The 25,166-nt window shown below is 56.6% G+C and overlaps 3 protein-coding genes across 9 annotated transcripts; 1 reads left to right on the top strand and 2 right to left on the bottom strand.

Moving 5' to 3' along the window:
• The first annotated feature begins 1,710 nt into the window (after nt 1–1,710).
• Nucleotides 1,711–14,686, top strand: SLC34A1 (solute carrier family 34 member 1). Of its 4 annotated transcripts, XM_045796540.2 has the most exons (13): nt 1,711–1,795; nt 3,012–3,132; nt 3,285–3,434; nt 3,523–3,651; nt 3,722–3,865; nt 4,752–4,863; nt 4,987–5,182; nt 5,264–5,359; nt 10,931–11,000; nt 11,278–11,445; nt 12,635–12,751; nt 12,850–12,974; nt 13,620–14,686. In XM_045796540.2, the coding sequence occupies exons 2-13, from the start codon at nt 3,024–3,026 to the stop codon at nt 14,121–14,123; spliced, it is 1,920 nt and encodes a 639-aa protein (XP_045652496.1). In that variant the 5' UTR covers nt 1,711–1,795; nt 3,012–3,023; the 3' UTR covers nt 14,124–14,686. The 4 variants fall into 4 exon arrangements, with proteins under 4 accessions (XP_045652496.1, XP_045652715.1, XP_045652661.1 ...); XM_045796759.2 differs by lacking the exon at nt 3,722–3,865; XM_045796705.2 differs by lacking the exon at nt 5,264–5,359.
• On the bottom strand, nt 14,431–17,353 carry PFN3 (profilin 3). The gene has a single exon (XM_045796866.2). The coding sequence runs from the start codon at nt 16,245–16,247 to the stop codon at nt 15,834–15,836; it is 414 nt and encodes a 137-aa protein (XP_045652822.1). The 5' UTR covers nt 16,248–17,353; the 3' UTR covers nt 14,431–15,833.
• Nucleotides 17,354–17,490: 137 nt separating this feature from the next.
• F12 (coagulation factor XII) lies at nt 17,491–25,166 on the bottom strand. 4 transcript variants are annotated; one of them, XM_087867782.1, is made up of 14 exons: nt 25,077–25,166; nt 24,654–24,711; nt 21,263–21,362; nt 21,036–21,106; nt 20,627–20,737; nt 20,353–20,484; nt 20,105–20,209; nt 19,782–19,956; nt 19,487–19,689; nt 19,168–19,390; nt 18,820–18,956; nt 18,571–18,720; nt 17,889–18,037; nt 17,491–17,804 (listed from the first exon to the last, which is right to left on the bottom strand). In XM_087867782.1, the coding sequence occupies exons 1-14, from the start codon at nt 25,131–25,133 to the stop codon at nt 17,637–17,639; spliced, it is 1,839 nt and encodes a 612-aa protein (XP_087723908.1). In that variant the 5' UTR covers nt 25,134–25,166; the 3' UTR covers nt 17,491–17,636. The 4 variants fall into 4 exon arrangements, with proteins under 4 accessions (XP_087723908.1, XP_045652332.1, XP_087723909.1 ...); XM_045796376.2 differs by having other exon boundaries at nt 19,791–19,956; XM_087867783.1 differs by lacking the exon at nt 18,571–18,720.

Genomic DNA, 25,166 nt, shown 5'->3' with positions numbered 1-25,166 from the left:
TCCATCTACCTTGATGGGAAAGGCTGGGTCTGTGTCACCCTAATATACGTGAGATATTGAATAGGTCTGCAGCTCAGGGGGCCCTGAGCAATCAAAGGGCAACTAGTGAGCCAAGACGAGTTGTTGGCCTGAAATAGGGCTGCAAATCTAGAGGCGGTGGGGCCATTCCCTTGGTGGGGACAGTGCAGCCATCCCAGGGACAGTGAGGGGCACAGGAGTATGAAGAGAACTCACATACTGAGGGACTCTTCTAGGCACTGAGATGGGTCAGTTGCTCATTGGCCTCAACCCACTGCAGAAGAGCTGCTGATTGCCATTTTATTATTTTTTTAATATTTATGTATTTGAGAGAAAGAGAGAGAGAATGAGCGGGAGGGGCCAAGGGAGAGAGAATCCCAAGCATATTCCCCACTGAGCACAGAACCTGATTCGAGGCTTAATCTCACATCTCAGGACCCCGAGATCATGACCTGAGCTGAATCCAAGAGTCGAACACTTAACTGACTGAGCCACCCAGGTGCTCCTCTAATTGTCATTTTATAGGTGAAGTGACTTGCTTCAGCACCCCAGGCTGACCCAGAGGTTAGACAAGGAGAGAGCTGGCCTAGCCAACCTTGGCTCAGCATAAGAGTAGGAACTCAACTAATGTTTTTGGGAATGGATGGATAGACACATGACTGGATGGCTAGGTAGGTGGGTGGGTGGATGGATGGACGGATGGTTGGACAGATTACTCAGATGGTTGCCCAAGCTAGATTTTGAATGGAACCCACCACTGCTGAATCTGTTAACTCTTCCTCTTTAGAAGGGAATCTCTCTTCTCATCTCTCTTGTGAATCTGGGCCCCAATTCAGGCTCCAGAGTCCTATGAGAGGGAAACAAGCTTCTCAAAGGCTCCCTAAGAGCTCTTTCTGGGTTTCAGGAGTTTTGCAACAGACCCCATAACATCATCAGCCTCTCAATCCAGAAACCCAACTGCCTTATAGTTCCTCTTTCTGCCATGCTCCCCGTCCCCCATTCCACTACCCAGGTATCCCTGGGATGCGTCTTCTCCTCATCCCTCCTGTTCCACGTGATTCAGACCTCATCCTCTCTCCTCTGCACCATCAGCCTCTTAGCTGGTCTCTCTACTTCCAGACTTGCCCCCTTTAACAGACAACCCCCCACTAACAAGACCTTTCTAAAATGCAAACCAGGCCCTTCCTGATCTAACCAGAGGCTCCACATTCTCTCAGACGCATCCTGGATTTGTGGTCGTACACCGGAAACCCTCCCTGACTCAACACTATGTAGTCTTTCCAGGTTTCTCTCCTGTTACTTCTCCCATCACATGCCCCCAAGACCCACAGACAGAGGCACAGACATCCACACGCGTGGCAAGGCCACGGGCTGTTCGGTCACTCCATGGGGAGTCCTGTCGGGCCAGGAAGGAGGGGAAGCAGCTGGAGCCATGAAATCTCTTTGGGGACCCTGGGAATAAGGTGCATAAGTGGCATCAGGGTCTCTGCCTGGGGGCAGAAGATGGGCCCTAGCTGGGTTTGGGTCTCTTTCAGGCGGAGTTTCTGTGTGGGGAAAGGGAAAGCCTGACCACAGACTTCCCCAGCAGAGCTGACGATTAGTAATTAACTGGGAGGAATCTCAGGGGTGAGGTTAATTAGGGAACAGAGGGAGGGCAGCCAGGGTTTTGGGACTTTGCCCTTGACCCAAGGGTATAAAAAGGAGGGTCCCAGCTCTTCCTCAGGCCCCTGGGGCTTCCATAAGCAGCTGAGCAAGAGCCGAAACACAGAACCCCAAGGTAAGCCCAGGGCTCCCCGCTCCCAAACCCATTCCCAAGTCTTAGTAGGCAATAGCCTATCATCCCTCTCCTCTGCCCTAACTGTGCTTCCCCTTCCTGCACCCATAACATCTTGGTCCCAGTCCAGCCTCGCTTACCCCCCCAAAGTAAAGAGGACTCCTGCTTTTCCAGGGCTTGGGATTTAGCTCAGTGCCCTCCCCCACCCCACCAAACAGCCAAGAGCCCTTGGGACAATATAGCAGTGTGGGGGTATGGGTTGTTGATATAGGCCGGGGTACTCCTACCCCAACAACCAAGAATTCCTGGGGCAGTTCAGGGGGCCCTAAAACAAGCCAAGGGCTTCCCAAATTGGAGATAGCATGGGGAAACCTCCTTACCTAAATCAGTCCTGGTCTGAAACTCATTAGTGGGAGAAAGGATATCAGTGTTTGTTTATTGCTGGGAGGGAGGGAGGAAGATGCAGAAAGAAGTTCATCTGTGAAGGGAACCCAGGAGCTCGGGATCCAGGCCAGTGAACCTTTCCCTGAGTGCACATCCAGGGGTCCCATGAGCCAGCAGGTGTCCATGGCTCCTCTCGGCTCTCAGGACGGTCAGAACTCCTCCCACCTGCTCAGCCTTGGCCCACATCTGCAAGCTCTGCTAACACACCTTCCCTGGCCCCTCCGCCTGCAGGACACTCTCAGGCCCTTCCCCTCCCAAGGCTCCTGCACACGTGCCCTTCTCCCTCGCCATCCAGCAGCTCCTACCCATGTTCATCTCCACCTGATGGTCTCTCCCTCCCACCCCCTGCCATGGGGCCCTCTGGGGGCACCTGTATCTGTCATCAGAACATTTAGCCCCACTGCCAATTTCTATTTGAGGGATTATTTCATTGACATCTGTCTCCCCAAGAGGCTTGGAGCTCCCTGGGGGCCGGATTTGTCCTCATATTTAGTCATCGCTGTACCCCAGCGTCTAGCTCGGCGCCTGGGATAGAGTAGCTTCTCAATAAATACTCACTGAATGAATGAATACGTGAATCTGGGCTGAGTACCTGAGTGTGCATCTCTGGTATATATGGGGGTGGAGGGCGTGCTTCACCGGGTGGTGCAGGGATCGCACACTAGGGGTATTTGTGCATGTGAGTACGTGGGTATGGATGTGGATGGTGGGTGGGTGAGTATGTGTAAGTTTCTAGGACACAGTAGCTGTCATTCGCTGTGCTGCCGCCCAACAGTGTGTGCCCAGGATGATGTCCTATGGAGAGAGGCTGGGGGGCCCAGCTGTCTCCCCACTCCCAGTCCGAGGAGGACACATGATGCGTGGGACAGCCTTTGCCTATGTGCCCAGCCCTCAGGGTGAGTGCTGCTCCCGTCCCCAGACCCCGTATGCCCACAGTTGCTCATGTCGCCCCCCCCGCCCCGTGAGGTCTCCACCCTTCTGCCAGCCCACTCCCCAACCCCGCCTATCCCAGGGCTTCTGGAAACTCCTGACCAGCCTCCCTCCCCAGTCCTGCACAGGATCCCAGGGGCCTCCGCCTACGCCTTCCCCAGCCTGGGCCCTGTGGCCCTTACTGAGCACGGCTGCCCCTACGGGGAGGTTTTGGAGCGCCATGACCCCCTGCCTGCCAAGCTGGCCCTGGAGGACGAGCAGAAGCCAGGTGGGCCTGGGCAGGGGGTGGATAGCAGGGGCGTCAGCAGTCAGTGCCCTAGCCCCTGCCCCTGTGCTCACGACTGGTCCATCTCCAGAGCCTGGGCTGGCCCAGAAGCTGCGCCGGGCTGGCATGACTCTCCTCAAGGTGCCACTGATGCTCGCCTTTCTCTACCTCTTCGTCTGCTCCCTGGATGTGCTCAGCTCCGCCTTCCAGCTGGCTGGAGGTAGGGCCTGGGAGGGGACAGGGACAGGGCTCCTGAAGGGCATCAGGCAATGCTGGCTCATGCTCCTCAGGGAAGGTGGCTGGTGACATCTTCAAGGACAATGCCATCCTGTCCAACCCAGTGGCGGGGCTGGTGGTGGGGATCCTGGTGACTGTGCTGGTGCAGAGCTCCAGCACCTCCACGTCCATCATTGTCAGCATGGTCTCCTCCGGCTGTAAGTTGGCCCACCAGGGCAGGGAAAGGGGGGGCTGCGTGCGCTGGTTGGGGGCTGAGGTGGTGTGTCAGGGCTGGGGGCCAGGGACAGAAGTGGGGCCAGGGAGCTAAGGGCAAAGGGCAGGACTCCAGCATCTCCCACTCTGTCTTCCAAGGTGCGGCCAGGAGTAGTCTCAGCCAGGAGGGGTGCCTCAAGATCTGGACAGGGTGGCAAATAGGGAGTCCCCCCCCCCAAGAAGGCTTGGCTCTGGATCACCACATAGTCACTACTTATTCCATTGGTCAGGGAAATAGAACCTGCTGGAGATGTGCATATGATTTATTGCAAGGAATTGGTTTACGTGATCATGGGGCTGGCTCAGCAAATCCAAAATCTGTAGGGCCGGTTGTTAGGAAGGGCAGGCTGGAACTCTTGGGGGGAAGCCTATGCGGGATAGCCTCAGTTTTGCTTTTAAGGCCTTTATCTCCCTGGATGAGGCCCACTCAGATTATCAAGGCTAATCCCCTTTACTTAAAGTCAGCTGGTTGTGGAGGTGATCACACCTGCGGAACGCCCTCGCAGCAGCATCTAGACCCGCGTTGGATCGGAGCACTGCGTACTAGAGCCGCTAAGCCAGCTCAGGAAACTAACCACCACACGCGTGCGCACGAGCACGGATCCGCATTTGCATGCCGGACATGTGCCGTCATCTACACGTGTGCACACGCAGTGCATCTGTCCACCATGCACACACACACATCACACGTGACACCAAGGCTGGGCAGTGTCGTGGCAGGACCGCCCAGTGGGGGCTGGGTCGTGGGCAGCGGGGCTGGAGGGAGGTGTTTCTGGGGGACGGAGCCGGGTGGCCCTCACACAGTTAGTTACGAGGTCCTTCTTCTACTAGTGCTGGAGGTGAGCTCTGCCATCCCCATCATCATGGGCTCCAACATCGGCACCTCTGTCACCAACACCATCGTGGCCTTGATGCAGGCGGGGGACAGGACTGACTTCCGGCGGTGAGGGGGTAGAGTGGGGAGGGGCCTGTGTGTGTCGGGGGAGGGTGTTCCCAGGTGCCAGGAGCCCCCAGTGTAAGTGCATCCTGGCCCTGGCCTGCTCTGCAATGTGTCCTCCCTGCCCAGGGCCTTCGCAGGGGCCACAGTGCATGACTGCTTTAACTGGCTGTCGGTCCTGGTCCTGCTGCCCCTGGAGGCTGCCACCGGGTACCTGCACCATGTCACTGGACTGGTGGTCGCCTCCTTCAACATCCGTGGTGGCCGCGACGCCCCTGACCTGCTCAAGATCATCACGGAGCCCTTCACCAAGCTCATCATTCAGGTGGAGGCAAGGCTGGCATGGGGTGGGGGCTGGGGGGCAGTAAGGGCCCCTCTCTCACCCCCCCTCACATCTTGTGCACAGCTAGACAAATCTGTGATTACTAGCATTGCCACCGGTGACGAGTCCCTGAGAAACCACAGTCTCATCCGAATCTGGTGCCACCCGGACCCCACGGGGGTGAGTCTCAGGTCTGGCCACAGGTAATACTGTGCCAATCCCTTCCAGGCTCCCGGCGGCTTTAGGCAGCTGTCACCAATGGACTCGAATCGGCATGTCATCAGTCTAGCCCAGTGGTTCTCCAGTGTGGACCAGCAGCACCTGTCCCACCTGGGAACCCATTAGAGCTACAAGACACTCAGCCCTTCCCTACACCTACTAAGTTCTAGGGAAAACATATCAGAAAAAACTTGAGGGGTGGGGCGCAGTAGCCTATGTTTCAACAAGTCCTCTAGGTCTGCTCCATGCTCAGGTTTGAGAACGAGTGATCTGCCTCTAGCTCTGGCTTCACAGGTAGAGAACAGGCTCCGAGAGGCTGAGACACTTGCGAGAGCTTGTCCTGCCACTTCAGGGCCCTGAGGACAGGTCTAGCAGTCTAGAGCTTTCTTCTTCCCGCTAGGGCGCCAGGGGGAGTCATGATTCAGCTGTGCCATGTTTTGGGGCCCAGGTAATGTGGGAGGGGGCTGTGAGGGGGTTATGAAGGTGCTGGGAAAGCTGGACCAAAACAAGTGGGCCACGTGGAGACCTCACTGGAGACATGAGAGCCACTTGTACTCTCGTCGGGGCTCCTGCCCCGGAGACTGCCGCGGGCCTGTGTCCATGCAGCCTTCTGCACTGTTTCTACTGCCTGGAGTGAAGATGTGTTTGGATCAGGGGGCCATTTGTGGACCTGCCACGACACCAGACTCACAAGAAAGCAGGCGATCAGTAGTACACTTTCTCACTCAGCCACGAAAATGGAAGTGCTTCATCAAAACCGTAATCCACGGTATTTGCTTCTCCTTAATTATCACGTCCAAGAAGCAACTCCATCCAGAACGGAGAGAAGGAAACCTGAAGCCCAAGGCTCGGCTCAGCCTGGCCCCCTCATCCTCCCTGCTTGCTGCTTGATGTCACCGGCCCTTGATCCCAGCGTGAACACAGCATCCTTTCAACCCGCCCTGAGCCGTGCGCAGCTCTGGTTCAGCACTTCTGAGTGTTCCAGGCAGTCCGACATCAAAAAGCCCATGCGGGCAGCTCTTATGCTGGCTTTGTGACCCCTCCAACACAGTGCCGCCTTCTCACCAGCCCCCTGGGCACTCTCTGAGCTCTCGGAATTGCCCAAATCCTCCTCACCTCACAGCAGAATCTAGAGGACCCAGAAATCACACCGTTTGATCTTCACAGAAGACAAGCCACGGGAGGGAGCTCCTGGGCTGCGGAGTCCCTCCCTCGCTCTGAAAGCGCCGCTGCCCCCTGCCGCCCCGTCCAGCAGGCCTCCCCTGGCAGCACTGCACCAGACGTGGCCTGCCCCTGACGGAATCCTCACAAAGTGCTGGCGAGGGGGAGACGAGTCTCCCATGTTCCACAAGAGGAACCTGGGGCCCACTCCTGTGAAGTCAGCCACCCAAGGTCACTTGGGGCAGGGGTGGGGGGCTGTCCTTGCTGCTCCAGACGCTGCTTCCCTGAGCTCTGGTCTCCCAGCCCAACTCTCCTGGAAGAACTGGTCCTGCAGAGCAGTAGCCAGATGGGATTTCCCTGGCTCGGAGAGGAGCCGAGGGGTGGCATCCAAGCTCCCTGTTCTCACCCTCTCTCGAGGTCGGGTCATGTGGAACGTGGCTCCGCAGCCACGTGCCTGCTCTCGCCATGTGTGCTGGTGGCCCCTCCCTCACCAGCCTCTAAGGCTTCCTGTGGCCACCGAGACTCCCTTCCAACCTGTTCTTGTGGCCTCCAGCTTTCACCCAACTGGACCCAACCTCACCCAAACCACTCTGCAAGGAACCCAGTCACCAAAGACGGTATTGGGAATCTGAGGGTTTCCAGATGGCGGAAGAAAACCCAGAGGCAATTTTAATGCGCCAACACCTCTTGACACTGCAGGGGCCTACCACAGGCATGGGACTCACCTTCTTAGGTACTCACACTGTAGACTGCCAGCTGTACTTGCCTGGCTTAAACAAGCACCCTTTGAGGACTTGCAGCCAGGGAAACAGGATTTATCACTGGCCCACTTTGCAGGCTCAGAGAGGCTTGCCCAAGTCCATACCATCGAGGTAAGATGGAAATCCTGGTGGAATCTGGACCCCATGCTTCTGAGCCCCCATCTCACTGCTTCTTCCAGAAGCCAGTCTGGTGTCCCACCATATGTGTCCATTTCCCACTCTGCCCATCCGGCCTGAATACCACCAGGTGACCACAGCCACCCAGAGACTGCTCTAGGGGTGGTAGGTGTGGCTCTAAGAAGGAGTTCTCCTCTTTGCCACCAGATGGCGCTGCTGGCACGGCGATTTCTGCTTCCAGAAAAACAAAGACCCTACAGCTCCCCTTCCCCTGCACGCTGAACTAGGGCACAGGCCCACATCCTGTGTGTTTCCCCCGAGGGAAAGGATTCTTGGAGCCTGGCAGTCTTCTGTGAGCTTAATCATGTCCTATAGTTCCTACTGGCACTTAAATCCTAACTCTCTTCCAAGAGTCCTCAAAACCAGCCCCTGGGAAGAAGAGGTGGGCAGCATTATAGACCTCATGTCGCCTGGAAGGAAATTGGGGCCCAGAGAAGTTAAGTTTTTGGTCCAGTATCACACAGCTGGGAGTGGCTCAGCTGGGGTTTCAGCTTAGGGCTCCTGGGGCTCATTTATTCTGTTCTTCCCACAGAATTCACCACCCCCCACTACACCCCCAGGCCCAGGAAGGATGGGCACAACTAGGGCTATGTCCCAGACGCTGGGCTGCCCAGTTATTTATCAAGGCTAGAGCTCCCACCTTTTTTTTTTTTTTTAAAGATTTTATTTATTTATGTGACAGAGAGAGAGACAGCCAGCGAGAGAGGGAACACAGCAGGGGAATGGGAGAGGAAGAAGCAGGCTCCCAGCGGAGGAGCCTGATGTGGGGCTCGATCCCAGAACGCCGGGATCACGCCCTGAGCCGAAGGCAGACGCTCAACGACTGCGCTACCCAGGCGCCCCTAGAGCTCCCACCTTCTTGACAAGGAAGCCCTGGGCCTGCTCCCACCCCTCACTCAGTACCCACCCCCAGCCCAACAGTGCAGCCCACCCCTTCTCTGGCATTCCCACCCCTACTCCTCTCTTGCACTTTATAGTCTCTTCAGCACCGCACCGTCCCCCCTTCCCTTGAGCTCAGCAGGAGCCACACAACCCCAGGCAGGAAGGTCAAGGGTCAAAACCCTAGGGGCCTTAGCCTTGCCCTGCCCTAACACAGCCAGCCCTGAGTGGGACACACACAGCCCTACCCCTGTGAAGTTCCTCTCCTAAAAGACCCTGGGCCCAACCAGGTTAGTGGGGCACAGGCTGGTCAGGCACCCATTCGTCTCAGGGATCATCTGCCTCCCAGGGCTCCAGGCTGGCCCACCACGGTCTTCCCCAGCAGGGCCAGGATCCTCAGACACACCTGCAGGAGCCATTGATCCTGACCTAGAAACTCAATCTCACTCACACAAACGCATAAGCACACGCCCTTCCCACTGTGTGGTCCTAGATGGGCCCAGGGACCAGGGAGCTTTAGGAGGCATGATGTCTTACTGACCTGCAGAGAGCGCTTCACACGTTTTCTCCTGTAACCTTTATAACAGCTTTTTTTTTTAAAAGATTGATTGATTGATTGATTTGACAGAGAGAGAGAGAGAAAGCCTAAGCAGGGGGAAGGGCGGAAGGAGAGGGAGAATCAGGCTCCCTGATGAGCAAAGAGCCCGCGGCAGGACTCGATCCCAGAACCCTGGGACCATGACTTGAGCCAAAGGCAGCCACTTAACCAACTGAGCCATCTAGGTGCCTCTTTATCACAGCTCTTAAGTCATCCTGCTTTAAACAGGCTCAGAGAGGTGGCATAAATTGCCCCAGGTAGTTGGCACAAGAAATAGGACTTGCTCAGATCTCCTGGACAGCAAACACACTGCTCTCCCCCTTACACCTGGCTCTCTCCCACCCACGCGGCAGTCACCACCGATTTCCCAGCCTGCTTTTCTGGCAGAGCCCATCAGAGAGCATTCTTTCCTCTTGCAGCTATGGCCTGGGTTTGAGGGTGGTCCAGGGCCCTGGTCTACCCAGCTGGAGCACAGATCAGCACACTATCCCACTCATAGCAGCTCAGGCCCCTAAGAGAAACAAGATTTGAAGCTAGGCACCAGAAACAGTTCTTACCTCTACCATACATTTTTAAAAAGATTTTATTCATTTATTTGTCAGAGAGAGAGAGAGTACAAGCAGGGGGAGCAGCAGGCAGAGGGAGAAGCAGGCTCCCTGATGAGCAAGGAGCCTGATGCAGGACTTGATCTCAGGACCCTGGATCGTGATCTGAGTTGAAGTAGACGCTTAACCGGCTGAACCGCCCCGGTGTCCTCCTATCTTACATTTTATACATGACACGGTTCGGAATAAACCCTAAAGGAGCCATGACATTGAAGTGCCGCTACCCCACCTGAGATACTACCCTCAGCACAGGGGCGGTCCGGGGCTGTGGGGTGTAGAACTTCCTGGCACCAGGGCCCATATCAGCTCCCAGAGGCCGCAGAGGGTGAATAAGGAAAAGCTGTAGCTTTGGCGTTTTGCCTGGAGCCCTGGGAGTCACTGTCCCTCCGTGGGGCTCGGTTCTTCCTTTGGGAGATGGTTTTTCCTCATCCAAGCCCAGCCTGCTTTCTCCTTTCAAGGCTGGGATCCTGAGAGAAAGATAAGGTTCCCCAGTTGCATTTAAGAAAAAATAATTCCTCGGTCCAATGAGGCTGCAAAGTAGTGGTCCAGACCAAACTGGCCCTCACATAATTGTGAAGTATGGGGTTTCTCTTATAGAACCGGGCCATTTGGCCGTGCGGGGCTACGTCCCCGGGTGGTGACACTGGCTTGGAGCTGAGTGGCTGCTGCCCCTATAGGCCCAACACACACCCCTCCACCACCCCCACACTTAGCCTGAGCCCCTTATTTAAGCTACCGGCCTGGCCCTGGGCCCTCTGAACTGGGGGGCCTCTCCCCACTGAGGAGTAGGTGGGGGGTGGAGGAAGGGTGGGGGCTGGACTTCTGCCCACCTGTGGTCCTCCCCCTCTACCCCAACCTCCCCCATAAGGATTTGAGCAACAGGACAATGGAGCTTGGGCTAATGGTGCCTCGGGAGAGAGGATGGGGCACAGGGGCTGGGAAGCTGGGGGGGGGGGGCACCAGGAGAGGGATGGATGGTAAAGGATGAGGAAGGGAGAGTTTTCAGAAGGAGGGCCATGGTCAGAAGCACCCAATGCCAAGGAGAGGTGGAAGAAAATGAGGACAAGAAGCCACAGGATCGGGAAGCCCCTGCCTGCGCCAGTGAGAGCCAGACCGGCAGAGTGATAGGACAGAATATTCAGAGGGCTGACCATGGCCAGAGTCTTGTGTGGCAGGCATTTCCATCCCCATCTCTCCAGCAGAGCAGACAGGCCCAGAGAGGCAAACCAACTGTCCAAGGGCATGTAGTCAGGAGGCCTACCTCCACACCCCCCACCTCTCCCTAACCGCCCCCATCCCCAACCCCAGGCTACATTTTCCTAAATTCTAAGTCACTCTCCTCTTAATCTAGGCTCCCTCCACCAGGCCCAAGGCAGAGGCCAACACCAGCTGGACCGCTGGAAATGCCACCATGGAGAAATGTGAGTGCCTGCATCACGGGAGATGTTTGGCATGGCCGGGGCAGAACTGGGCAGAGGAAGAGCTGTACCCCCCCCCCCCCCCCGCCGGCTGCTGCCAGTCCCAGGAAAGCCAGCTGTCAACCAGTTCAGCTGCTGGGCTTGGGCTAGGCCCTACTGTTGAGGCTGAAGCAGCCTGAGGTGGGGCCTTAGGCTCCAATCCCAAGAGGGCAGCAAAGGTGGGGGGCTGGGAACAAGCTGTGGGGTTCAGCTCTCAGCAGCTTGACACTCCCCCTGCCAGGCAACCACATCTTCGTGGACACGGGGCTGCCTGACTTGGCTGTGGGGCTCATTCTGCTGGCCGGCTCCCTGGTGCTCCTATGTACCTGCCTCATTCTCCTTGTCAAGATGCTCAACTCTCTGCTTAAGGGCCAGGTGGCTAAGGTCATTCAGAAGGTCATCAACACTGGTGAGCCCCCAAGAACTGGGTGTGCGGGCCCCAGGATGGGCCCTTCCAAATCTTACTAAGTCCCACCACTGTTTTGCTGTGTGATCTGGGTAAAGCCCTGCCATCTTAAAGCCCCAGTTTCTCCCTGTGAACAAAGAAGAGGTTGGGTCGGGTGATTTCCGAGGCTCCTGTGGTGCTGGCAGCGGGGGGTCTGTGGCTGCCTCTGGCTGTGTTTCCATTCCCATAGGTGGCTCTAAACAGATTCTCAGAGGCCACTGATGCATTCAACAAATACTCACTACAGCCGCGTGCCCAAGCACGGTGTAGTGCCGAGGATACGGAGCTGAGCCACAGAGATGGAGCCTCCCCTCAGGGGACTCCCAGCCCAGAGGAGGAGACGGATGTGCAGTGAAAACTAAATGATCAAGGGACACATTCAGATAGAGGGCCTGCCAAGGGGAAAGCAAAAATGACAGAGAGTACAGACGAAGCTGCTTTCAATGGGCAGTCAGCGGCCTCTGTGAGGAGGCCGAAGTGAGCAGTCAGATGTGGCTGGGGAGTGTTCTGTGGGAGCGACACAGGTGCGGAGGCACAGAGGCAGGACCAGCTGGGCAGAGAGGTGGCCAGCAGTGTGGCGGGAGCTCAGTGAGGGAGGCAGGGAGAGGTCGGCAAGGTAACAGGGATGGAGCAGATCACGGGGCCCCACAGGCTGTGCTCGGAGCCTGGACTGCACTAAAGGGTAATGGGGGCACTTGAAGGGTTGGGGCAGGGGAGTGACACCACCTGATTTTCATCCGAAGCTTTGGGGACAGAGCCTGGCCCTGTAACAAATGCTGGAGTCAGGTGCATTTGTGGGTCTATGGGAGCTTAGGGACGCGAGAAACAAAGTCTGCCTGAGGGCCAAGGGTCAGGGAGGGCTTTTCAGCAGCCACTGTATCTGCACTGAGCCCTGAGGAGGAACATGTAGAAGGAAGGAGGGTGTTCTGGGCAGAGGGAACAGTCTAAGCAATTGTGTGACGGAACCAGGCTGAGAAGGGCCTTTAATCCAAGATCAAGGAGGGCGGGTAGAAGCCGCCGCAGCTCAGCAGGGGACTGGACTGACAAGGCCCCACTTGGAAGCTGGCCTCCAAAACCTCCTCCCCAAGGAAAGTCCTGGCTACTCTCCCAATGCCCTCCTACTGACCCTGCTGGGACGGGGGTGTCCTCGCAGACTTCCCCGCCCCCTTCACCTGGGCCACAGGCTACTTTGCCATGGTGGTGGGTGCCGGCATGACCTTCGTTGTCCAGAGCAGTTCTGTGTTCACCTCGGCCATCACCCCACTCATTGGTGAGTGCCCGTGGCGAGGCGGCGGGCGGTGGGGGGGAGGCTGGCAGGGGAAGAGCTGAAGGAGGGGCCTGGGGAGAACCTATCCCATCTGCCCCCAGGCCTGGGTGTGATCAGCATCGAGAGGGCCTACCCCCTCACGCTGGGCTCCAACATTGGCACTACCACCACGGCCATCCTGGCTGCGCTGGCCAGCCCCAGGGAGAAGCTGTCCAGCTCCTTCCAGGTGCGTCTGGGAGGGCGCCTGCCAGGGGCAAGACAGGGCTGGGCCTGAGGTGTGGCACCTGACCCAGGGTGGGACACCAGGTAACAAAGTTCTTGCCTGCCTACTACGGGCCACCCACTATGCCAGGCTCTGTGGAAACCACAGGGGGCCAAGTTGGCCCGGTGCCACCTCCAAGACCTTGGCATCTACCAGGCAGAAATTACTCAGATAATTATGCGAACAACAGTGGGATTTGTACTCTGAGGCAGGGGTACAGCACGACCGTGGCTGACCCATTCTTGGGGACCAAGGACAAGTAGGGGGGCAGATGGCAAAGGGGTTGCTGTTCTGGGAGCAAAGGAGTCAGGACAAGCCTGGGGCTGGGGACAGGGCTCGAACCAATCAGGAGGCCAGAGCTGCTGAGCCAGAAACTAGATGCATCTCTTTGCTGCTGGGTTTGGGCAGGATCTGCCAGGGAATTTGCAAGAGGGGCCAGTGGGGGAAAACGTGTCGCGTTTGGTCCAGAAGTGTCTCAGTATTTTACTAGGAGCACATCAGCCCTGCCGTCCCTGATGCCCGGGCCGGGCTCCTGTTATTGATGCCTGCCAGCATGGCAGGGAGCCGGGGCCCAGGCCCACCTCAGCCCCTCTGGCCTCTCCTCTACAGATCGCCCTCTGCCACTTCTTCTTCAACATCTCGGGCATCCTGCTGTGGTACCCGGTGCCCTGCACACGGCTGCCCATCCGCATGGCCAAGGCGCTGGGCAAGCGCACCGCCAAGTACCGCTGGTTTGCCGTGCTCTACCTCCTCTTCTGCTTCCTGCTGCTGCCCTCGCTGGTGTTCGGCGTCTCCATGGCAGGCTGGCAGGCCATGGTGGGTGTGGGCGCACCCTTCGGGGCCCTGCTGGCCTTCGTGGTGCTCGTCAGCGTCCTGCAGAACCGCAGCCCCAGACGCCTGCCCCGGTGGCTGCAGACGTGGGACTTCCTGCCTCGCTGGATGCACTCCCTGCAGCCCCTGGACCGCCTCATCACCCGCGCCACCCTGTGCTGCGCCAGGCCGGAGCCCCGCTCACCCCCGCCGCCCACCAGGGTCTTCCTGGAGGAGCTGCCCCCCGCCACCCCCTCCCCCCGCCTGGCACTGCCTGCTCGACACAGTGCCACCCGCCTCTAGCCTGCGGCCCAAAGTGCCACCAGGGGCAGGGAAGGGCTGGTGTTTGATCCCCACTGTGTTAGGGCAGCGGGGTGTGTCCGTGCACTCTGGGCATGGGCCTGTCCTTGTGCGGGTCCTCAGAGCTCTGGGCTCGTGTGACGGAGAGTCAGCGTGTGCGCGTGTGTGGGCATGTCCAGTGAGACCGTGTGTCATCCTGCATGTGTGGACTGACGCACCTGTGGGGGGCTGTGTGCGGGCTACAGGGTGCCTGGCTACGATTTTGAGTCCGCGGCCCATAAGGGGGTCTTGTTTGGAGGCCTGTGCTTGGTTCTCCTGTACACACAAGTCCAACTCGGCAGAGGGGGAGTAAGGGTGGGTCTGAGGACATGACTTGCAGCTATTTGCTTGTGCAGAGATGTGGGTGCTTGAGTCACTGGCTGAGTTCTCGCCCCTCCCTGTCACCTTCCTTGCTCCATTATACCACACTCCTCATCCTCACCCAGCTGTTCTGCAGCACGGCTACAACCCCCTTTCCCAATACTGCGTGATGAAAAAGGAATTAAATTCTCATTATGCATTTACAAGTCTGTGTGCTCTCCATCTGGGTTGGGAGGTAGACCATGGCTTGGGGCTCAGCAGCACTATTTCCTGCAAGCTCACCCCAACAATCCACCTAACCCTGCCTTAATGAGTCCAACCCCTGATTCAGACTTCCTGGGAGTCCCTCCTAGGGCCTGGGACCACCCCCAAGGCAAGTATAAGGAGGGCCATCCCCACCCACCCCATCTAGCTGACTTCCTCTGGTCTCTCCCTGCCTCTGGACTTTCTCCCCCTTTCTGGGATAAGATTAGTGTTCCAGAAAACAAGTGACAGGTAGCAGCTTGTCGGGAGACACTGAAGGGGGCAGGGAAGGTGAAAATGGGCAAGAGAGGCCGTGCTCTGGGCCCCAGCGCATAGTGGGCAGGGACTAGCCACCCTCCCTCCCACCTTTGTCCTTTACCTTTGGGCAATAAACCAAGCCTCACTTAAAACCATCCAAGATTTTCAATTCCTCCTTTTCCATAAGGGGCCCTGGAGCTGAGGCCTGCAGAGTTAGGGTCAAGGGGCAGGAGACACCTAAGTCCTTCCTTCTAGCCCAGGGAGTCCTCTGGGGACTTTGGATCCCAAGAGGGAAGGAAGGGCCTAGGGCCCTAGAACTCACTGTGATGGTCTTGGATGTGTGTTCTCCTTCCACTCCCTTTGGGGTATGTGGGAGGATATGCAAGAACCCAGGAGCCCCAGAGCTGCTCTCCAAGCTACCAGCCCTACTCCATCATCCACTCACAACACTTGCAAAGGCTTCCTCCTCCCAAGTGGAAGGGGTGAGAAGTACACGGGCCTCCAGCCTGACTCCCTGACCCCACGGGGCCTAGCTGGGGTGCTGGAATTTGGGAAGGGCTCCCTTCATAGTGTGTCTTGTACAGAGGTGTGGAAAGCTTTTTTGGGAAAGGACTCTGGGAAGTCAGGCTAGAGGCCTCTGCAGGGCACTCATGGATAAGCCAGGTCTAGGGTACAGGAGGCTGGGAAGCCTCTGGACTCAGAATCCCAGCCCCATCAGGTACTCCCCCCTGCAAGAATCTTCCGCGGAAACTGGTTGGCTCATCTGCAGCTGCCCTGCGCTCAAACATAGGATGAGCCAGCCACGCCCACCAGTTTATTTTGTTCCAGCCGCACAGCAGCCTAGCTGTCCTGCTAGGTGCCCTGTGTGCGCAGCCCCTTGATTAGTTCATGCACTGTCTTGTTGAGGATGCCCCCGTGCACGCCCCGTCGGCCCATGAGCACGAGGAGCACGCGCGGGGTGTGGCCCACGCAGACCGCACGCCCATCCAGCCCCTTAGTGCGTGCGTCCAGAACTCCATCGCCCTCAGACAGCAAGTGGTCGCGGATGACGCAGCAGCGGCGGCCTGCCACGCTCAGGCCGGCCTGCAGGAAGGTGCGCCGATCAGGCCCTGTGAGCACACCCACCTCTTGCGGTGATATGGCAGCCAGAAGGCCTCCTGGACGCGATGCCCACACGCAGCGATTGTCTGAGTGGCCCACGATGGCCACATCGTCAATGCGCTGGTCCCGCAGCACCGCACTGATATAGCCTTTCCAGTCTCCCATTCCGGCTCAGAGTGCGCCCCTGGCGTCTGGGCGCGCTTTCATGGGATATCCGACTGTTCCACGTGTCTGGAACCCTGGACACTGTGACGCACATAGGGGCGGGGTTGTGACATTGAGGCGTGGCAATGTCACAGAGAGACTATGTACACTGCAGAATGTATACGTGGGGTGAGGGGAAGGCCTGGTGAAGTTGTAAAGTTAGCCTAAAAGAGGAAATTGCATACATCTATATAACCCTTGAAAAACCAACGTAACTGGCTCACCAAGCACAGTGTACATATGGGTTTAAGAAAAACAGGAGAGCAAGTGTGGACAGCCAGACCTCTCAGCCTTGTAACCATTCAACCCTCAGAATCCCCAGTTTGGTTCAACGCTAGGAACACCAGCCTCTCCTGGAAATCTGTTAAAGAGATTGCTGGGGGGCGCCTGGGTGGCTCAGTCGTTAAACGTCTGCCTTTGGCTCAGGGCGTGATCCCAGCATTCTGGGTTCCAGCCCCACATCAGGCTCCTCTGCTGGAAGCCTGCTTCTTCTTCTCCCTCTCCTCCTGCTTGTGTTCCCTCTCTCGCTGGCTATCTCTATCTCTGTCAAATGAATAAATAAAATCTTAAAAAAAAAAAAATAAAGAGATTGCTGGGTCCCAACTCAAGAGTTTCTGATTCAGCAGTATGGGAGGTAGCCAGAGACTATGTGTTTCTAACAAGTTCGCCGTTGATGTTGCTGCGGGTGGTCCAGGCACACTTTGAGCCCCACTGCCCTAGAGCAAGTGGGGGGGGGGGGTGTCTTCCACATTGCCAGCTCTGAGTCCACACCAGTGTTTTAATGTTAAGTCCTTCTGACCATGGTTCTCAGCCCCAACTGCACATGGAACCACCCGGAGAGTTATAAAAACATACCACTACCCACACCCCATCCCTAGAGATACTGATTTAATTGATCTGAGGTGGATCTCAGGCATAGGTTCAAAAAGCTCCCCAGATGATTCTGGTGTAAAGGTTGAGAACCTCTGTTCTATAAACTTCAAATGTTAATAAGTTAGTTTCAAACAAGGAATGATATATGGAGTCATCTTGCTCAGGGCTTGCTTGGTACACAGTACCGCTTCGCAAACATCAACTGGACCTGAATCTCTATATCTTGCTTAAGATCTCAGTAGATCATGTTCCCTGAGGGGTGTGGACAAGTGCACCGGTTTATTGTCTGGGCATGTCCCACCTGCGCCCCTGCAGAGCTGTGCGTCTCAAGCATTTTCAAAAGCACTTTATTGAGTGCCTACTCCATGCCTGGCGCCGGGCTGACTGTGCTAAGAGGAATGGAACACAATCCTTGCCATCCATAATCATGGGCCAGCCACCCTTGCATTCCAGAATCACCCAGGAGGGAAGGACGAGTCAGGAACTGGCGTGCTCCTGGATCCAGGTCAGGTAGCTGGCCACGTCGGTGTACACACCTGGCTTGTAGCGGTCGCCGCAACCCGAACCCCAGCTGATGATACCTCGCAGGATGAGCTGGCCCTCTGCGGCCTCGTCCTCACACACTAGCGGGCCCCCGGAGTCACCCTGGGTCAGGGACACGTGGCTCAGCGCCCTTGGTCTGGGGTCTGCACTTGACCTGGTGGAGGGCGCCAAACCCCACCGACTCACCTGGCAGGCGTCGGTGCCGCCCTCAAGGAATCCAGCGCAGAGCATGCCGGAGGTAAAAGAGGTTCCGTGCACGTCGTGGGCGGAGCAGCGCTCCGAAGAGATGAGCGGCACTTGCGCTTCCTGCAGGAAGCTGGAATATTCCCCAGCCCCTGCGAACCGAGAGAGCTTTCCTCACACCTCTGGCGACTCTGCTTGCCGCCCGCTAATTGGCCTCTATCGCAGCAAGCCCGTGAAGAAGAGGTTGCTGTTAACACCATTTCATAGACAAGAAAATTGAGACCAGAGAGGAGCCGGGATTTGAATGCGCGGGGCGGAGCAGGACTGCTTTGGAACCCCACCCCCACTTCCCACCCAGTGTCTCTGAACAATGCTCCCCAACTAGGGAACCGACTGCCCCAATGCGATGCCGGCATCCTTGTTAGCCCTTGCATCGCAGCGCCCAGAAAGAACCGAGAGAAAGTGTGATTCTCTCTGTACCCCTTAGGAGACCTGGGGGAACCCCTCCCCCCCAGCAGTGAAGCCCAGGCCCTGGCAGGAGCAGACTGCAGAGACAAGGGCCCTGCAAGTCCTCCCAACCCACCAGGTCAGCGCCACCTGTCCCTAGTGGTACCGAAACTACGGGTTTCTCTCGCCTACCCCCGTGGCCAGATGTGCCCCCGCCGCCCCCAGCCGTTCGGCCTACCCTCGAACTGGTGGCCCCAGCCGGCCACCTCGCAGAGCGCGGCCTCGGGCTCGGCTGGGCGGGCAGGGCCGCTCGGCAGGCACACCGGCTGAACGAAAGGCGACGGGAGCGCGCAGTGGCCGTCCGCTGTCTCCTGCAGGCGCAGGAGCGCTAACGCAGGCGGGGAGGAGCGTGAGACCCGGACGCCGGGACTCGGAGCCCTCCCCCACCCTTTCCCCCCAGCGTCGCCGCCTGGGAGCCCGCACGCACCCACGTCGTGCTGGTAGGTGAGGGGCGAGAAGGCCTCGTGCAGGTGGTACGCGCGCACGGCCAGCGTCTGGCACTGCTCACAGCTCTGGTTATGGCGGTCCTGGCCGAGCACCACCGTCAGCTCCTCCGGCGCTGGCCTGCGGGCGGAGGGGTGCGGGGGGGAAGCGCGCTCAGAGCCCGCCACTGGTCTCCTGCTCCTGAGCCCCTTGCTGGGTTGCAGCTTCCTCCTGGGACGCTGGGGAAGGGTGGGGAGAGGCAGGGCCAGGGTTCGGGTGTCGCGCGGAAGCTGGGCACGTAGGCGAGAGGAGCTAGGGTCCCGGGCGGGGCGCCGGGCGGGCGGGGACTCGCCGGTTCTGCAGGCAGTGAGCCGCAGTCAGCACCCAGCAGGAGGCGATGAGGCTGCCCGCGCAGAAACTGTGGCGCCAGTACAGCGCGGCGATGTAGGGGTGCGCCCCGGGCAGGGCCACCAGTCCCCCGACGACGCGGCTCATCGAGGACAACCGTTTCCGGAGCCGCTGTCCGCAGCCCGAACTGGGCACAGGAGTGGGCTGCTCCGGGGTGGCGCCCGAGGCTGTGGGAGCAGCCCAGGCTGAGTGCTGGGCCACCCACCAAGGGTTGGAAGGTCGCTCGCCGTACGCCCTCCGACTTCCCGCCCCTTCCCAACTACCTGGGGTCGGGGGCTGAGGCTTCTGCAATGCTGAAAGCGAGGGCAAGGGAAGGCCCGGGTACCCAGTGGGGACCCGGGTTGGAGACAGGCTCTGAGGAGCCGTCCCGTTTGGGGCCTGGCACCGTGCCAGGCGGCAATATTCCCAGCTCAGCCGGTCGCCACTCCACACGAAGCACCACGGACGGGTGTCATTGTCCGGGTTCCTATAACCACGGAGGGGGCGCTGTTAAAGCGCGAGGAGCCCCAGAGGGCCCTGGGGCAGAGGGGGACGCCCTACCCGCCCTACCCGCCCCACCCACTGCACCGGCAGAAGGCATGGTTGCCTAGTCCCCAGTTAAGCGCTTGCTCTGCAGTCACTTTCTGATAGGTGGCCTCTGAGGCCCACGGTTGACACCGGGCGCCGGAGAGCGCTGTCTGGGCTCTACCGCGGTAGTCAAGCCCGCGGCCGTCGTAGCAGCGCGCCTCAGTGTCTGGGGAGAGAGGAGGCTCCTTGCAGCCAGGAACAGGTACGGCTTCCCACCACCCTCTCAGGCTCTTTCCCCACTCTCCGGACTCCCTTTCCGGGAGCCCTTCCTCCCTGGGGGCGGAGCTTCTGCTTCCCCCAAGATCCGGACTCACCCACATCGCAGATGCGTCCAGCGTAGCCGGCCCGGCAACGGCACAGGAGGTGGCCCTCCGCCTCTAAGCAGCTGCCCCCATTGAGGCACGGGTTGGTGCGGCAGACTGGCAGATGGAGCGCACTGAGCCACCTCTGGACCCAGAGACCCCCACAGAGAATTCCCCTTTCCTTGGACACACCACTATTTCCTAACAGCTTCTCCTCCCGACCTTTGGCCTTCCTCCCAGGCCGGTTCCCATCCACTCACCCTGGGTGGCCAGCAACTTGCAGTGAGCATCAGGACCCTTGCACTGACACTTGGCCACACCTGCCGGTTCAAGCCTATGCCATATTTCTTTCTCGTGGAAGAACTGGAGAAGCTGAGGCTCAAAGCACTTCTCTGGGGACAAAGGGGTGGGGGCAGTGGTCTCAGGAGAGGCTGGGATCTTGCCAAGTCCCTGGGGATTCAGAAACCTCTTCAGTAGGCCCAGGACTGCCCTGCTTCCCCAGCATCCCCTCCCCCGGCTTCACCATCTCCTTACTTCTCTGGCAGTGCCTCCCAGTGAAGTGTTCTGGACAGATGCAGTGTGGGTCATGTAGCATGTTCATACAGGTCCCTCCGTTCTGGCAGGGGCTGTGTTTGCTGCAGTGGTCTGAGAGGTGGACACAGTAGAAGGAAGAGTGGGGAGCCTGAGTCAGACAGCCTGGGTCATGGGGCCAAGTTCCTACCTAAACCTGCTTGTCTTGTGACCTTGGCACTCCTAAGTTTCCATGCTTTAGTTTACTCACCTGCAAAATGGGGCTACCTTCTCCAAGAACTTTTCCCTCTGGAGGGAGGGAAGGGTCTGGATGGGCCCAGAATACCAGGTGTATAGGGGCTGATGATACCCAGGAGAGTAACTAGTGGGGAGGAGAGGGCCCTGGGCCACCCCCAAAGGCTGTGTGTAGCACCTTTCACTTTCTTGGGCTCCAGGCAGTATGCCCATTGCTGGTCCTGTTCGAAGTTGGGGGTGGTAGCACACCTGTAGAAAGAGATAAAGCTTCCCTGCTCTGCCCAGGGGACTGCCCACCCTTCCCTCTCAGAGCCCCCTCTCTCCAAGCAGGTTTCCTTGGGCAGAAGGATGGGCAGAATCCATCTCCCACAGGCCCCTGCTCCCACCCCTTCTGGGTAGTCTTACCAGGGCCGTGGGCCAGGCCGGCCCCTGTGGATGCATTTGTGGTACAGTTGCCGGTTGTACCAGAAGGGAAAGTAGCAGGGCTCCCCAGTGACAGTGAGAACTGCAGAGATAACACATGCCCTGATGATGTTCCCCATGGCCCCTGCCCAGGTGCCACCCATCAGGGCCTGGTTGGAAAACAGACCCTTGGAAAGATCACTGTGCCTTTGAAACTGCTTCCTGCCTAAGAGCTTCAGTTCTGTAATCAGCTAGCTAGAGTGGACTCCTGATTTCACCACCTACTAGTCGTGTGACCTTGGGCAAGTCTGCAGCCCCCCATACCTAGAAGCGTGCTTGCCACAAAGTAGGCACTTAATAAATACTACGTGAATGTAGAAGTCACTTGACCACTCTGAGCCTTAGTTTCCTCCTCTGTAAAATGGTAATGATAATAGTATAGTTGACCCTTGAAAAACCCAAGTTTGAAACGCACAGGTGTGCTTACATGTGGATTTTTTTCAATAAATACAGTACTATAAATGTGTTTTCCTTACGAATTTCTTTCTTTTTTTTTTTTTTTTAAGATTTTATTTATTTATTTGACAGAGAGACAGCCAGTGAGAAAGGGAACACAGCAGGGGGAGTGGGAGAGGAAGATGCAGTCTCCTAGTGGAAGATCCTGATGTGGGGCTCGATCCCAGAACGCTGGGATCACGCCCTGAGCCAAAGGCAGACGCTTAACGACTGCGCCACCCAGGCGCCCCTCCTTATGATTTTCTTTTTTTTTTTTTTTTAAGATTTTATTTATTTATTTGACAGAGATAGAGACAGCCAGCGAGAGAGGGAACACAAGCAGGGGGAGTGGGAGAGGAAGAAGCAGGCTCATAGCAGAGGAGCCCGATGTGGGGCTCGATCCCATAACACCAGGATCACGCCCTGAGCCGAAGGCAGACGCTTAACCGCTGTGCCACCCAGGCGCCCCTCCTTATGATTTTCTTAATAACATTTTCTTTTCTCTAGCTTACTCTATTCCAAGAATACAATTTATAATACATCTAATGTGCAAAATATGTGTTAATTGACTGTTCACATTATCGGTAAGGCTCCTGGTCAGTAGGCTACAGTAGGCTATTAGTAGTTAAGTTTTGGGGAGTCAGAAGTTCTACGTGGATTTTCTACTGCAGTGGAGGGAGGACATCAGCTCCGCTAACCTTGTTGTTCAAGGGTCAACTATACAGTTAGAGTTTCAGTTTTGCAAGATGAAAAAAGTTCTGGAAATAGAGGGTGGTGATGTTTGCAGGACAACAGAACGTGCTTAATACCACTGACTTGTACACTTAAAAACGATTATGATAGTAAATTTTATATTACGTATATCTTATAATAAAAATAACTTTTAATGATGCAGATATAATAGTACAGAAAACATAATTTTAAATGAAGAACAAGTTAAAAACAGCATGTCAAATGTGGTCCTATTTTTGTACAAATATATTTACGTATGCATAAAAAAGAAATCTAGAACGACATGCTCTGAAGTTTGTAGGAGTGTTTTTTAGAAGATAGTGGGTTATGGGGGATTTTTTTCTTCTTTCGCATTTCTGTAATTTCTAAAGTTTTTACAATGAAAATATTGCTATTATTATTTTTTAAAACAGTACCAAGGCATCTCTCTATTTGCCGCATTTGCAAATCTGTGCAAATTTATTTGTAATCCCCAAACCAATTCTCAAGGTGCTTTTATGGGCATTCACGGACATGTGCAGAACGGTGAAAAATGCGAGGTGCCTGACACACATGTTCCCAGCTGAGGCGAAACAAGGTAGCACTCTGCTTCTTGTCTCAGCTCTTCTGTAAAGAAGTGTCCTTTTCACGGCCTAATTTAGAGCCACCTTTTTGAAATCGTGTGCTTCTGGTAGAAGCTTTTACTGTTGCAAATGGCCCCCAAATATAGTGTCGACGTCCCTAAGGGCAAGAGGCCACGGCAGGGGCTGTGGAGAGCATCCCTGTGGGGGATGAGCTTCGTGTGCACGAGTCGCAGTGCTGCTGGGCACGGCTCCGGCATTAACGAAGCAACAGTGCATTAAGCATCTTGAAAGAGAAGCACACATAAAACAAGGTTTTACGTTGACGATTGATGAAAATATTGCGACTGGAGCTCACAGGAGCCTAACCTTATATTTCCTCTGGGAACAGCCGTTCAGTATTCGCTAATTCAGTGTTCTCGGTGACCCTATAGAACGTGACAACCAGGAATGACAAGACATGACGATCTACTTCAGAGGAGTCTCGGAAGCTTATATGAGATCGCGTCTATCGAACACTTACACAGAGTCTGGCATGTAGTATGTGCTCAATAAACATTAGCTGCTCTTTTGTTGTTAAAGGCACAATGGCACTTGCTGAGGGAACAGGAATAAAGGAGGAGAGAGGTGTCTTAGATGGACCTTTAAGATGCCAGTGGGATGGAGAGAGAGGAGGAGGACCTCAAGTAGGTGGTTAGGCAAGGACAGCGCACCTAGGTTGTCTCAGGCAAGAGAGAGGAAAGCAGTGTGGTGGGGTGTGGATGGATGAGGAGAGGAGGCAGAAGCAGGCAGGGTTGGGTCTGGGGGGCCCTAGTGCCATGCTAAGGGGCTGGGCCTGGCCTCAGTACACCAGGCTTACCAAGGCAGGGTCCACAGTAGTTCACAATTCTAGGCAAATATTGAGTGGTTGGAAGAAGGAAGGCAATGGGGAGCTGTGGCATGGCTTGAGGAGGGGGGAGACGCAGACATCCCCCATTTAAAAGGGAGCTTGATAAATAAAAGCTAATAAGAGTTTAATCATTTACCACGCTGCAGTCTGTGGGCTGAGTGCTTTGCATGGATTAACAACTCATTTCTCCTCCACAACCCTAAGAGGTTTACTATTCCCAGCCTATATGGTTGGGGAAGTTGAAGCTTGGAGAGGTCAAGTCATTTGCCCAGAGTCACCCGGCACATAAGTGATGAAGCCAGGATTCAGAGGCATTTAGGCTCCAGAGCCCTGCTCTGATCCCTCCTTGTCCATCAAGGGCCCTGGCCTCTGTGTGGCGTGACTGATGCCTGTGAGATGTACTGAGGGCAGGGGAAGAAGAGGAGAGGCTAGGGAAATGAAAGACTGGAAGGCACTGGACTGGGCCCTCAGATACAGCTCAAGCCCTGCCCTCAAGGAGAGTACAGTTCACTATCAGTGTGGGTCCCCAGTACCCATGGGCACAAGCCCTGGTGCACAGTAGACACTCTGGTCTGAATGCCAGCCAAAGTGGGGACACGGTGAAGAGTATCCAGGATCCCTCCCCTTGCTCCAAGGACCCCAAAGCACCATCTGCACCCTCCCCACCATACTGATTCCCACCTGAGGGTCTCTTGGGAGGTGCAGCCAGGGTACTTACCCACTGTATGCTCATCCACTCTGTGTTTATGCTCCTTGGGGGCTTTCCAGGGTGGAATCTCCAAGGGAGAGAAGAGGGCAGGGAATTTTCTCAGAAAGTCATAGCCTCCCTCTGATCCCATGCCAGTTCTCAGCTTCCTCTCACATCTCAGAAATGCGAAAATTTCCTCAAAAGACCTAGACCCTTCCTCTTCCCATTGTCTCCTCAAGGTCCCCTCCCCCAGAAATGAAGGCCATGTCCTCATATCCACCAGCTCTGGCTGTCTCTCTCTCTCTCCTCCACCTGGGCCTTATAGTTTCTTCTTGCCTTTCCAAACAGACCTTCCAGTCACCTGGACCAAAAGGACATGAGCAGAGACCAAGGCTGTGGTAGGGCCCCCCAGGGCCATCCCAGCACAGTCCTCCTGGTTCCCAAAGCCCTCACCAAAAGCGCTGACTCCAGGCTTCCCAGCAGGGACCCCAGGAACAGCAGACCCCTCATGGCGTCTGTCTGTTAGTCCAGCTGCTTGCCCAG

This window comes from Ursus americanus, chromosome 15 (assembly GCF_024610735.1).
Source record: "Ursus americanus isolate L20-20 chromosome 15, mUrsAme1.1.p, whole genome shotgun sequence".
NCBI lineage: Eukaryota > Metazoa > Chordata > Mammalia > Carnivora > Ursidae > Ursus > Ursus americanus.
The sequence above is the reverse complement of the archived record's forward strand: the minus strand, read 5'-3'. Positions and strand labels throughout refer to the sequence as shown.

Excerpts from the sequence above, each read along its gene's own strand:
- PFN3 (XM_045796866.2), bottom strand. The coding sequence starts at position 16,247 with ATGGGAGACTGGAAAGGCTATATCAGTGCGGTGCTGCGGGACCAGCGC.
- SLC34A1 (XM_045796540.2), top strand. The coding sequence starts at position 3,024 with ATGATGTCCTATGGAGAGAGGCTGGGGGGCCCAGCTGTCTCCCCACTC. Across the intron at positions 3,133-3,284 it reads CTATGTGCCCAGCCCTCAGG|TCCTGCACAGGATCCCAGGG; the intron begins GTGAGTGCTGCT and ends CTCCCTCCCCAG. Across the intron at positions 3,435-3,522 it reads GGAGGACGAGCAGAAGCCAG|AGCCTGGGCTGGCCCAGAAG; the intron begins GTGGGCCTGGGC and ends GTCCATCTCCAG.
- F12 (XM_087867781.1), bottom strand. The coding sequence starts at position 25,133 with ATGAGGGGTCTGCTGTTCCTGGGGTCCCTGCTGGGAAGCCTGGAGTCA. Across the intron at positions 21,107-21,262 it reads CGGCCTGGCCCACGGCCCTG|GTGTGCTACCACCCCCAACT; the intron begins GTAAGACTACCC and ends CTCTTTCTACAG. Across the intron at positions 18,038-18,570 it reads CTGGGGCCACCAGTTCGAGG|GGGCTGGGGAATATTCCAGC; the intron begins GTAGGCCGAACG and ends CTCGGTTCGCAG.